The 13,247-nt window shown below is 42.6% G+C and overlaps 2 protein-coding genes across 8 annotated transcripts in view; one reads left to right on the top strand and one right to left on the bottom strand.

Moving 5' to 3' along the window:
• Nucleotides 1-9,673, bottom strand: part of acsm3 (acyl-CoA synthetase medium chain family member 3) — a 33,185-nt gene extending 23,512 nt beyond the window's left edge. Inside the window, exons 1-12 of one of the 5 annotated variants that reach the window (XM_029654616.2) lie at nucleotides 8,988-9,241; nucleotides 8,464-8,670; nucleotides 7,783-7,993; nucleotides 6,758-6,965; nucleotides 6,140-6,283; nucleotides 4,933-5,089; nucleotides 4,024-4,103; nucleotides 3,808-3,931; nucleotides 3,654-3,734; nucleotides 3,394-3,495; nucleotides 2,894-3,021; nucleotides 456-555 (exon numbers count right to left, since the gene is read on the bottom strand). In XM_029654616.2, the coding sequence (XP_029510476.1) occupies nucleotides 456-555; nucleotides 2,894-3,021; nucleotides 3,394-3,495; nucleotides 3,654-3,734; nucleotides 3,808-3,931; nucleotides 4,024-4,103; nucleotides 4,933-5,089; nucleotides 6,140-6,283; nucleotides 6,758-6,965; nucleotides 7,783-7,993; nucleotides 8,464-8,670 (1,542 nt within the window). In that variant the 5' untranslated portion in view covers nucleotides 8,988-9,241. Of the gene's footprint in view, nucleotides 1-455; nucleotides 556-2,893; nucleotides 3,022-3,393; nucleotides 3,496-3,653; nucleotides 3,735-3,807; nucleotides 3,932-4,023; nucleotides 4,104-4,932; nucleotides 5,090-6,139; nucleotides 6,284-6,757; nucleotides 6,966-7,782; nucleotides 7,994-8,463; nucleotides 8,671-8,987; nucleotides 9,482-9,598 lie in introns of those variants that run through there. The other 4 variants (XM_029654614.2, XM_065013680.1, XM_065013679.1 and 1 more) reach the window with 4 other exon arrangements.
• The window catches only part of ece2a (endothelin converting enzyme 2a), a 332,069-nt gene continuing 328,412 nt past the window's right edge, over nucleotides 9,591-13,247 (top strand). Inside the window, exons 1-2 of one of the 3 annotated variants that reach the window (XM_065013682.1) lie at nucleotides 9,591-9,838; nucleotides 10,188-10,364. In XM_065013682.1, the coding sequence (XP_064869754.1) occupies nucleotides 10,205-10,364 (160 nt within the window). In that variant the 5' untranslated portion in view covers nucleotides 9,591-9,838; nucleotides 10,188-10,204. Of the gene's footprint in view, nucleotides 9,839-10,164; nucleotides 10,365-13,247 lie in introns of all 3 variants that reach the window. The other 2 variants (XM_065013681.1, XM_065013683.1) reach the window with 2 other exon arrangements.

The raw sequence follows: 13,247 nt of genomic DNA, 5'->3' as shown, positions 1-13,247 counted from the left end.
ATTAACTGGGTTGTTTTATGTAACCTTTAATTAACCTTTATGTAACCTTTATTTAACCTTTATTCAACCTTTATTTAACTTGGCAAGTCAGTGAAGAACAAATTCTTATTTATACAACAACGGCCTCCCCTAAACCGGACGACGCTGGGGCCCAATTGTGCGCCGCCCTATGGGACTCCCAATCACGACCAGTTGTGATACAGCCTGGAATCGAACCAGGGTCTGTAGTGATGCCTCTAGCACTGAGATACAGTGCCTTTGACCGCTGTGCCACTCGGGAGCCCAATTATAGTGCAGTCGCTATGAATGATTTTGGGATTGAAGCCAATATAGGTTCATTTATAGAGATCTAACCAACAAGATAGTCCCTAGCTCTGAAATCATCTGACTGCTTTGATTCTGGGTGAGGATGACCTATTACTTTAATGGATTTGATTGATTCATCCATACTGTACCTCTCCTCTGATAGGGTCAGGGCTGCTGACCACGGCTGACTCAGCCACAGCCTGGTGTTCAATCAAAGCGTTCTCCACCTCAAATGGACCAATACGGTACCTAAATAACCAACCCAGACTTTAGCCCTATTCAGACAGGATTAGTTTTACTACGAATACGGTACCTAAACAAACCCAGACTTTAGTCCTATTCAGACAGGATTAGTTTTACTATGAATACGGTACCTATACAAACCCAGACTTTAGTCCTATTCAGACAGGATTAGTTTTACTACGAATACGGTACCTAAACAAACCCAGACTTTAGTCCTATTCAGACAGGATTAGTTTTACTACGAATACGGTACCTAAACAAACCCAGACTTTAGCCCTATTCAGACAGGATTAGTTTTACTACGAATACGGTACCTAAACAAACCCAGACTTTAGTCCTATTCAGACAGGATTAGTTTTACTATGAATACGGTACCTATACAAACCCAGACTTTAGTCCTATTCAGACAGGATTAGTTTTACTACGAATACGGTACCTAAACAAACCCAGACTTTAGCCCTATTCAGACAGGATTAGTTTTACTATGAATACGGTACCTAAACAAACCCAGACTTTAGTCCTATTCAGACAGGATTAGTTTTACTACGAATACGGTACCTAAACAAACCCAGACTTTAGTCCTATTCAGACAGGATTAGTTTTACTACGAATACGGTACCTATACAAACAACCCAGACTTTAGTCCTATTCAGACAGGATTAGTTTCACTACGAATACGGTACCTATACAAACCCAGACTTTAGCCCTATTCAGACAGGATTAGTTTTACTAGGGGAGGTCGTGTAATGTAATGATGTGCACGAGCACAAAACACCACATCTGTAATTTTAGTCCTGTCTGAACCTGCCAGTCATTTCTACATGGCAGGAGAGTAACAATCCCAGCCAGAGTAACGTACTGTTTTTTGGCGAACTCCAAGGTCCTCGGATAACGCTAGTCCTGTGCGAATCGACATCCCTGTGTTTTGAGAGAAATGTTTGAGTTTGACAGGTGTTGCTCGCTCACGGTTTGAGCAAGAAAACAATAACTGATTGGATAAATTGAACTAAGTGCTGCGCATAAGTGATATATAAATGGCCTACATGTATCATCAACTTTCACAGTGAATGCTTTTGTTTATATATTTTGTGATTATGAATTGAATATTGTCAAATGCATCTTTAAAAAAATATTGGGCCTATTTGAAGCAAAAGTTGCTGTTAATAGATCGCAAAGCAGCATAGAACTGACCTAAACATTTGGAAATGATAAGTTAACTTTCTCATCCATAGCCTTAAAACACATCTCAGGTGCACGTGCACTGTTTAGCTCACATCTGAAGGCTGGGGGGCATTTAGGACGTACCACAGATTGCTGATATATTCTAATGATTATGATGACACTTCCTCAATTCATATATTATGGCGACACTACATCAAAGCTGGTTTGGTTTAGAAACTAGGGAACCAAGCTGGCGTTATCAGTGTGCCGGTATCACCTGGACATGTTGAAATATCTTCACACCCAGAACCTCCAGGCTTCCGTTATAACTGTCCATTTATTGAAAACAAGTCATAATTACAGGGGGCAGTTTGGAAAAAACTAATCCTGTCCGAATCGTCCTTCAGAATAACGGACATTCTGGAGTAATAATTACATAACCAACGTTCTCTAGTAATACTTGTCCCGGGCGAATAGCGGGATAGTCAACTAAACATTTTTGTTACGTTTTCCAGACTCAGATTGAGCTTATTCATCGACTGAGAATAACTTTAAATTGACATTTGTGCCCCATAGATATAGATATAGGTATAGATATAGATATAGGTTTAGGTTGAGTTCCTGCCCGACTACATTGCTGAGACATGGCAGATCTTACAACACCTCGATAGGTATTTAACATGTCAGCTAATGCTGCATTCGTAATGAAGAGGAAAGTGGGAATTTACACATAAAACTGGGAGACTAGTTGGAAACTATCATCCTGAGCTCCCACATAGTGACCCCTGACCTCACCTACTAAGGAAATGACCTCGATAACAACATTTTCGGCAGTTAAATGCAACAAAACATTATTTATAAAAACAATGTATTAATATAGTTTTTGAACACCATAAGTTGTTTACAAGCATGATAGCTGTATTTTTAGTTTAGTGTTTAATCAGCTATTTGGCCATTAGCCAATCTGTGTTTCTCAACAAGTTCAAAGCACGTGAACGCATCCAACTGGTATTTACAACTTCACAACTGATAAATTCCCACCTCTCACTTGGTTACGAATGCAGCATAATGACATAGCAATCTAATTCCCAACTGCATAGTCGATGACGTGGCACACAACCATTGGTTGATGCAATGCAAGGCCTGCAAATCTAGTCGGGCAGGAAGTCGACCATAGTGTTACCCAGCTGACAGGATGACGTCATCAGCTCGACCCACGAACCACAAGTAGTCGTCCTCATCCATGACACCCCTGTCACCAGTCAGGTAGAAGTCCCCAACATAGCACTCTGCTGTTCGATCAGGGTCACCCTGCATAGATGTGTATACAAATATTACAATATTAAGATGCAAGAAAACAAACCAAGTCTCAATGTATTTCAGAAGGTTCAAATCAATATCAAAATTGAAGGACTAGTCAGTCAGTCCTAATCAATCAATCCAGGCTGTATCACAAGCAGCTGTGATTGGGAGTCCCATAGGGCGGTGTACAACTGGCCCAGCGTCTTCCGGTGTAGGCCGTCATTGTAAATAAGAATTTGTTCTTAACTGACTTGCTTAGTTAAATAAAGGGTAAATAAAATAAAAATCAATGGATGTGGATATTTCATCAATTGCTATTGGAAGAAAACAGACAGGGAGACCAGGTGGCTAGTTGACCTGCAGTGAAGTGGTCATACATACTGTGTATTCAGTAAACAGGGAAAAGGGCTTGTGTGGTTTCACTCTGATACCAAGGTTCCCCTCCACTCCTCTGGGTAAGACATTACCGGCTTCATCTACGACCTGAGATAGGAACACAAATGCTGCCAATGTCCGCAGTTTGTATCAAAACGTGGAAACTTTATTGATTACACATTGATTCATGTTGATGGTTAAGCACACATTACACGAATGAATGACTTGGATCATTTTCAACACTGTTGTCTGTTGACTGCATATACCTGCACATCATACTCTGGTGAAGCCTTCCCAAAAGCCCCGGCTTTGATCTTCATGCCCTTAAAAGTACCAGCTATCAGTACCTGGAAGTGAAATGACAGAGAAGCTGAGACACCATTCTCTGTGCAACTTTTAATCACCTCCAACTTAACTCACAGTTTCAGTTTGTCCATATCCTTCGTAGATGTCCAGTCCAGTGGCACTCCTCCACTTCCCCATCACCTCTGGGTTGATGGGTTCACCAGCACACAAACAATGCTGCAAGTTGCTGAAATTATAACTGACAAAAAAGAGAGATGTCTCACATGTCAATAATGATTTGGTTGTAATCTAAAAAGGATACATTATTTAAATCAGTGTGTAAGCAAATACCTGGACATGTCCTCTTGCACTAGCATTCGATAAGCAGTCGGAGCCGTGCAGAATGTGGATATGGGGTAGCTGGAGAGAGTCTTCAAAGAAAAACACATGAAATATCAATATCTGTAATGACATGAAATAACAACATTTCCCCACTACATTCAACCTAGCCACGACACACCTGCAGTGGAAGGCACAGAGGGGTTCTATATAGTGAGAATGGACATGCAGGGCCCTCTAGTGGTCAAATGCAGTGGAAGACACAGAGAGGGGTTCTATGGAGTGAGAATGGACATGCAGGGCCCTCTAGTGGTCAAATGCAGTGGAAGACACAGAGAGGGGTTCTATGGAGTGAGAATGGACATGCAGGGCCCTCTAGTGGTCAAATGCAGTGGAAGACACAGAGAGGGGTTCTATATAGTGAGAATGGACATGCAGGGCCCTCTAGTGGTCAAATGCAGTGGAAGACACAGAGAGGGGTTCTATGGAGTGAGAATGGACATGCAGGGCCCTCTAGTGGTCAAATGCAGTGGAAGACACAGAGAGGGGTTCTATATAGTGAGAATGGACATGCAGGGCCCTCTAGTGGTCAAATGCAGTGGAAGGCACAGAGAGGGGTTCTATGGAGTGAGAATGGACATGCAGGGCCCTCTAGTGGTCAAATGCAGTGGAAGACACAGAGAGGGGTTCTATATAGTGAGAATGGACATGCAGGGCCCTCTAGTGGTCAAATGCAGTGCCTGCAGGTCTGAAGCAATCCACTTCCCTCAGATGTGCTGACATCAAAGATGTAAGGGAATAGGTGTTGTTTTCAGACCATATGGTGTATGAACACACACACACACACACACCTCCAGTACAGTGTGACTGTCGAAGCGGGGCATATGGTGGATGAAGACACACACACACACACACACACACCTCCAGTACAGTGTGACTGTCGAAGCGGGGCATATGGTGGATGAAGACACAGGCTCCCTGGATCCAGGGGGCATAGACACTGCTCCAGGCAGACTTGGCCCAGCCTGTATCAGATGTGTTCCACAAGACATCCCTCTCCGTCAGGTCCAACCAGTACCTCCACACAGCCAGGAGGGAGGGAGTAGGACAGAGATAAACCCCAATTAGGGTTCAGTTCAATGGGTATTATGTCATGCTTCATGTTTTGTGTGACCCCAGGAAGAGTAGCTGCTGCTTTCACAACAGCAATTAGTCAGTGCAATCTAAGTTCAACCCATGTTATGGTTGTGGCGTGGTTATGTTATGGTTGTGACTTAAATGTAAATGTAAATGTTGTGTTTATGTTATGGTTGTGGCGTGGTTGTGATTATGTTATGGTTGTGATTATGTGATGGTTGTGGCGTGGTTGTGATTATGGTTATGGTTATGTTATGGTTGTGGCATGGTTGTGATTATGTTATGGTTGTGGCGTGGTTGTGATTATGTTATGGTTATGTTATGGTTGTGGCATGGTTGTGATTATGTTATGGTTGTGGCGTGGTTGTGATTATGTTATGGTTGTGGCGTGGTTATGATTATGTTATGGTTGTGGCGTGGTTATGGTTATGGTTGTGATTATGTGATGGTTGTGGCGTGGTAGTGATTATGTTATGGTTGTGGTGTGGTTATGGTTATGTTATGGTTGTGGTTATGTTATGGTTGTGGCGTGGTTGTGATTATGTTATGGTTGTGGTTGTGGTTATGTTATGGTTTTGTGGCGTGGTTATGTTATGGTTGTGATTATGTTATGGTTGTAGCGTGGTTGTGATTATGTTATGGTTGTGATTATGTTATGGTTGTGGCGTGGTTATGTTATGGTTGTGATTATGTTATGGTTGTAGCGTGGTTGTGATTATGTTATGGTTGTGGCATGGTTATGTTATGGTTGTGGCGTGGTTGTGATTATGTTATGGTTGTGGCGTGGTTATGGTGGTGATTATGTTATGGCGTGGTTATGTTATGGTTGTGATTATGTTATGTTATGGTTGTGGCGTGGTTATGGTTATGTTATGGTTGTGGCATGGTTATGGTTGTGTTGTGTTTGTGGTTATGATTATGTTGAAGTAATCTCTCGTGGACAGACTATGTAAACATCTGTGTTAACTGAGATGAATGTTGGCGGACCTACCTTCCGTTGACAGTGAGGCCTATCCCATAGCTGCTGTGGCTGTGTTGGGTCATCTTAGGTGACCCTGTGGTCCCACTGGTGAAGAAGATGGTCATAGGGTCATCACTGCGAGTCTTCACACACTCATGGTCGCTGGACGCATTCCTATGGAGAGAGTTTGGTCAGTACAGATATGCTGAAAGTAACAAGCAAGATGTAGATAGACCAAACCAATAGATCAGACACAGTGAACTGGAGCCATTATGATCCCATCCAGACCAAACCAATAGATCAGACACAGTGAACTGGAGCCATTATGATCCCATTCAGACCAAACCAATAGATCAGACACAGTGAACTGGAGCCATTATGATCCCATCCAGACCAAACCAATAGATCAGACACAGTGAACTGGAGCCATTATGATCCCATTCAGACCAAACCAATAGATCAGACACAGTGAACTGGAGCCATTATGATCCCATCCAAATCAAATTGGTCACATACACATATTTAAGAGATGTTATTGCGGGTGAGGCAAAAAACATAGTAAAATAATGGAATTAAGAAATATATCAATATATGATCCTTTCTATGACAAGTGTCTTTGGAATTTTTGCTGACCTAAGTTATCTTTACCTCACCAGATCTCCAAAGTTCTTCCAGCCCTCTCTCTTGGTGGGGGACACCAGTATTTTGTGCTGCAGGCTGGAGCACTGAGAGGCCACGGCATCGAGCAGGGGGGCCAGGGACTCGTCTGTGATGACACAGCGGGCCCCGGAGGTCTGCAGCCGGTGGAGGATGTCCCTGGCTGTCAGCTGAGAGGTACCTGGCAGCAGTACTGTTCCTGTGAAGGACATGGGACTTCACCAGGGATAGGAGATTTTCCTGAAGGGAAATCTTGCGGCCCTAGTCATAGCTAATGACAAGGCACTGGAATAAATCAAGTTGTACATTTTTCCTGTTCAGGTCAGGAGATCAGATAGTACACCCGGCCCTAGTCATAGCTAATGACAAGGCACTGGAATAAATCAAGTTGTACATTTTTCCTGTTCAGGTCAGGAGATCAGATAGTACACCCGGCCCTAGGCATCACATTTATATAGATTTTATTAATTAATTTAGCAGCTTGTCTCAAAAACTATTTCAATTGTATTGCCCCAAACATATTTATTGAACTAAACATATGCTATCTGATAGCATTATGTCTGGACTAGTGGTATTCAAAGTCAGGGGTCAGGGTGGACGGGGGATTTCAGTGGGGTCGACAAATTAAAAATAGTCGGATTTTGGGGGGGATTTTGGGGGGTGGGGATTTTGGGGGGGTCCAAACATGAAGAGGACAGATTATTTTATGGGAACAAAATACAAATGTTATTGAAAAATAGAATTTGACAAATAAAATTGTACTAAGTAAGTAAATAAATGTACGTATTGGTTCTCTTAGAGCAGGTATTCCCCAAAGGCAAAGCCGCCGGGGGTACGCCAAATAAAAATGTGAATCACCAGATTTTCTAGTGACAAAAATTGGGTCCCCAGAAATTCTGGGGAAAAAAATGTGGTCCCCGCTGAAAAAGTTTCAATATCACTGGTCTAGACAATGCAATTTAGATTCAATCTATTATGAAGTCTTGGATTTCTGGATTAGATATTTTCTAGCTCACCGGTTCTGAGACAGGCCACATTGACGAGCCACCACTCTGGAACCCTGGGTAGTACCAGAAACACCCGGTCCTGCTGGTTGAGACCACAGGCACCTGACAGAACATTGGCCAGTCTTCTGGAATGGAAGCCCAGCTCCTCAAAACTCCACCTCACCTCCTGCTTTCTGTCATTCACCCACCAGAAGGCAGGGTTAGATCCTTTCTCTCCTTTCTGAAATAAACCATGGCGATTTCACATTTACATTTGAGTTCATCTGAAAGCGTAGAGTTTAATGTAGAACATATCCCTCTGCCAATATGAATGATATGTCAACTATCCTGCTACCTAAAGGCGGTCATCATGATGATGTTGTCATAACTCTGACATAACAGTTATAACAACTATGCCACAGTCAGAGGGTTCAAGTCAAGTGTTACCATGTTTTCATTCCCCCATGATAATATATCCAACGGACAGTGCTTGACTTGGGGAGGAGCTCACCTGAGTAGAGTACCGGCAGCTTAAATGTTCTTCTGCTTCAGCTCCTGTTCCTCTTATAGAATACTAGCTCAATGTATTGTGGAGCTCCTGCACCTAAATATAAACAGTACTGGCACCCAAAACGAGTACTGAAAGCTATTCCATCCAAGTCAAGCACTGGAAATGAAAGTTGAAGGTTAGATAAACAAGGTATACTCTACCTTTTCTTTCTCTGCCCACACATCAAGCACATCTTCTGCAAAGTTGAAGTACTCTGGTATCTGGGGGCTGTATTGTTGTTTGATACTCTCATAACCAGTAAAGTTTTGAGGAGGAGATACCCTATGTCCACGGATCTGACATTTAAAGTTACTTGGGAATATACTGAGTGCCTTCAGTTGAAAGGACACTTTCCCAATGGCCCTCATCTGCAAAGGAAAAAAAACACTACTTATGTATTGACTTAATAAAATACTTGTAGATGCAGTAGAAACAATACTGTTTAGAGCAAGAACAATCTCTTTCTCTCATTTTATGCATCATGGAAATTACTTTGAAGACAGTCTTCACAATTATATTAAAGCCAGTCAGTAGAGACAAATTGTGCAACTAGTATTTTTATGCCAACAGTTGACAAGCAGATAAGAACACTGTACAGAACGTATACAGTTGATACATTAAGGTATCATTAAGAATCACGCTTAGAAAGTATCATGCTTAAGTTTAAACACCTCTCAAACCCTACCTCTAAAATCGTCGTGTTGTTTGCGGTTTATGTTGCTCTGTCTGCGGGCTGAAAATAAGGAATGGCGCCCAAGAAATGTCTCCATAAAGGGTCGAGTGAAAAGAAAAGGAAGGAATACTAGGGCTCAACTCCGACACAGGGAGAGATCTGTTCATTCCATGACCTGAATGGGTGAACTATTAAAATCTCCAGGAAGTAGGCGTGGTGTTATAAATGCACATGTAAAAGTTAAAACGTGTTTACTTATTTACACAACAATTGAAAGGAAACCACTAATATGTTTCAGACCAAAATTAGAGTAATATGACACCACAAAAACATTGCTTATTAATAGTCTTCATGGTTATTATAGCGCCTACTAAATACGTGTTTTTCTGTCCAAAATATTAGTCTACCGTGCAGATTAGATGAAGAGCTGTTCAATGGAGTTCGTTTTGCATCGCCCGGTGCCATTGGATCTTACATGAAATCACAATGTAGCCTAACAATTTATTCCTCGTTTTACACACATGAAAACTGCACAGTTAATGTCATGTGATTGCAAACGGGCGGAAATGAATGAAAGTGAAGACATTGTCACAACAGTAGTAGGCAATGTCGCAGACTTTTACCAGGTGTATTTGCAGATACAGCTGATCCTGCTACACTGTAACGTCGGTTCCTCAGATGTGATCAGATGGGATATCATTGCCCCAGGATGCTTTGCGCGGAGTGTATGACGGAAGGTTTCCTGCGAGCAACACGTGGAATATAGATAACGCTCCAATGAACAGCTAGCCTATATGTTCCTTTCCTTTCATTTCAAATTATTTTCATGAAAACTGCATGAAGTGAGGACATAACTGACTGACGTAAGCGAACAAGAGTTTACAATGTCACATGGGCATTCAGCGTAAAATGTAGCTAGATAGATAGATGGCTATGGCTACATAGCGATGATCATAGACAGTACTGCATGTAAACACGCTGTGGTATTGCCGTTGGTTTAGACGAGCACAGCCACAACCTGTGGCAGTCATCATAACATAACACTGTCAACAGTCTAGTTAATTACATTGATCTATAATCAACTCAGCAATGCTATTCACAACATAAGGGTGACTGACAAAATAATGTATGTTCCATTTGTATACAGAAAAGCATCAATTCTGTTTTAATTTCTATACATTGTGTATAGCTATCATTGCATTCCTTGTACAGTGAGGGACAGCGTGGGGATGGAATATCTACCCGACCGTAACTCCAGGTATAAAGACGTGGACTACTGGGATGAGAGGTACAAGACAGAGAAGTCGTTTGAATGGTTCGGAGACTTCTCCAAGTTCCAGCATCTACTTCAGCGTCACGTCATGAAGGACGATGCCATCCTTGTGCTTGGTATGTGTTCCGACCTTACTTGCCTACTTGTCTTTATTTCTGAAGAAATATTGGACATTGTGAAAATTACATTCGTGAAGACCTTACTGCATCAATGGAATATTTGTCTCATCATTTAGTATTGTATTTGGAAAGAGGGGAACAGGGCTTTATAACGCGACAGACCACAAGATGGCGCTGTAAGACAACGTTTGAACATGTCCATGTTCAGTATCGTCATAATATTATAATCCCGTCCCTTGCAAATTCTTCAGCCCCTGATTACATCATTATACAAAAGCGGTTGAAAGTCATTTGTAGAGATGCATGACCGGGTTTTGTACCTATTCAGTGCTTGATATGCATGCTTAATATACATTAATTTGAGCTACAAACATTTGCTGCTCAGCACACATCTGGATACTTTCACATTTGCATTCAGATTGCAAAATGATAGCCACGCTGCCCGTTATTGGAATGTCAGTCATAAACAGCATGGTTAGAGTATATATTACTGTTGTTAGCTATCCTTCAAACATTACTCAAGCACTTGTTTTGCCACTACATTGCAGATATTGTATTCGTCCCAGTAGTTAAAGCGGTTCCTTGTGGAATATTATAGAATGTAACAGTTAGTTGATGTTGACAAAGGTGTTAAACATGGTTGCATTATTTTGATGGAATATCCCTCAAAAACGGTTTGATAGAGCCCTGGGAGAATATTATTATCCCAGTGCAGAGGTCTCCAAAGCCAACCTTGATGATATACTTGTTTCCCTGGTTTGAAGTGTTGTACTGTAGTTGCAGTGACCATGCGGAGGCTTAGGGGGGCGCTGTTGCTAGTGGTCTGTTGTCAGTCACTGTAGGGTCCCTGTTTATGTATGCGCAGCAGAGCAGCACTCGTGTGTGTGTGTGTGTGTGTGTGTGTGTGTGTGTGTGTGTGTGGAGGGTTCAATGCTGAACAATTGTGTGAACGAACGACAGGGGCTTCCTGGACTATGATGGGGGTAAGACCGGTGTTGTCAGGACCTAGGCACTAGGCTCGCACTCCTCCACGGAAATCTCCTGTCATTCTCTCCTGTAGTTTTTCTCATCTTTCACTTGACCCTGGGATCAAACAGGCTCATTTTAATGTTTTATTTGATTTATTTCACCTTTATTTCACCCAGGTAGGGAGTAGAGAACGAGTTCTCATTTACAATTGCGACCTGGCCAAGATAAAGCAAAGCAGTGTGAACAGACAACACAGAGTTACACATGGGGTAAACAAAAAAGTCTATATACATTGTGTGCAAAAGGCATGAGGATGTAGGCGAATAATTACAATTTAGCAGATTAACACTGGAGTGATACATGATCAGATGGTCAAGTGCAGGTAGAGATACTGGTGTGCAAAAGAGCAGAAAAGTAAATAAATAAAAACAGTATGGGGATGAGGTAGGTCAATTGGGTGGGCTATTTACAGATGGACTATGTACAGCTGTAGCGATCGGTTATCTGCTCAGATAGTGGTGACCAGTGAGCTGAGATAAGGGGGTACTTTAGGGTCTTGTAGATGACCTGGAGCCAGTGGGTTTGGCGACGAGTATGAAGCGAGGGCCAGCCAACGAGAGCATACAGGTCGCAGTGGTTGGTAGTACATGCGGCTTTGGTGACAAAACGGATGGCACTGTGATAGACTGCATCCAATTTATTGAGTAGGGTATTGGAGGCTATTTTGTAAATGACATCGCCGAAGTCGAGGATCGGTAGGATGGTCAGTTTTAGGAGGGTATGTTTGACAGCATGAGTGAAGGAGGCTTTGTTGTGAAATAGGAAGCCAATTCTAGATTTAACTTTGGATTGGAGATGTTTGATGTGAGTCTGGAAGGAGAGTTTACAGTCTAACCAGACACCTAGGTATTTGTAGTTGTCCACGTATTCTAAGTCAGAACCGCCCAGAGTAGTGATGCTGGACGGGCGGGCAGGAGCAGGCAGCGATCGGTTGAAGAATGCATTTAGTTTTACTTGTATTTAAGAGCAATTGGAGGCCACGGAAGGAGAGTTGTATGGCATTGAAACTTGCCTGGAGGGTTGTTACACAGTGTCCAAAGAAGGGCCAGAAGTATACAGAATGGTGTCGTCTGCGTAGAGGTGGATCAGAGACTCACCAGCAGCAAGAGCGACATCATTGATGTATACAGAGAAGAGAGTCGGCCCGAGAATTGAACCCTGTGGCACCCCCATAGAGACTGCCAGAGGCCCGGACAACAGGCCCTCCGATTTGACACACTGAACTCTATCAGAGTAGTAGTTGGTGAACCAGGCAAGGAATTCATTTGAGAAACCAAGGCTACCGAGTCTGCCGATGAGGATGTGGTGATTGACAGAGTCGAAAGCCTTGGCCATGTCAATGAATACGGCTGCACAGTATTGTTTCTTATCGATGGCGGTTAAGATATCGTTTAGGACCTTGAGCGTGGCTGAGGTGCACCCATAACCAGCTCTGAAACCAGATTGCATAGCAGAGAAGGTACGGTGGGATTCGAAATGGTCGGTAATCTGTTTGTTGACTTGGCTTTTGAAGACCTTAGAAAGGCAGGGTAGGATAGATATAGGTCTGTAGCAGTTTGGGTCAAGAGTGTCCCCCCCTTTGAAGAGGGGGATGACAGCAGCTGCTTTCCAATCTTTGGGAATCTCAGACAACACAAAAGAGAGGTTGAACAGGCTAGTAATAGGGGTTGCAACAATTTCGGCAGATCATTTTTAGAAAGAAAGGGTCCAGATTGTCTAGCCTGGCTGATTTGTAGGGGTCCAGATTTTGCAGCTCTTTCAGAACATCAGCTGACTGGATTTGGTATTAAATAGCCTTTCTGTTTATTCAGTGGTATGCATGCAACACATTTTATTTAGCAGCAGATGAAG

This window comes from Oncorhynchus nerka, linkage group LG9b (genome assembly GCF_034236695.1).
Source record: "Oncorhynchus nerka isolate Pitt River linkage group LG9b, Oner_Uvic_2.0, whole genome shotgun sequence".
NCBI lineage: Eukaryota > Metazoa > Chordata > Actinopteri > Salmoniformes > Salmonidae > Oncorhynchus > Oncorhynchus nerka.
This window is presented reverse-complemented; position numbering and strand designations above follow the sequence as displayed.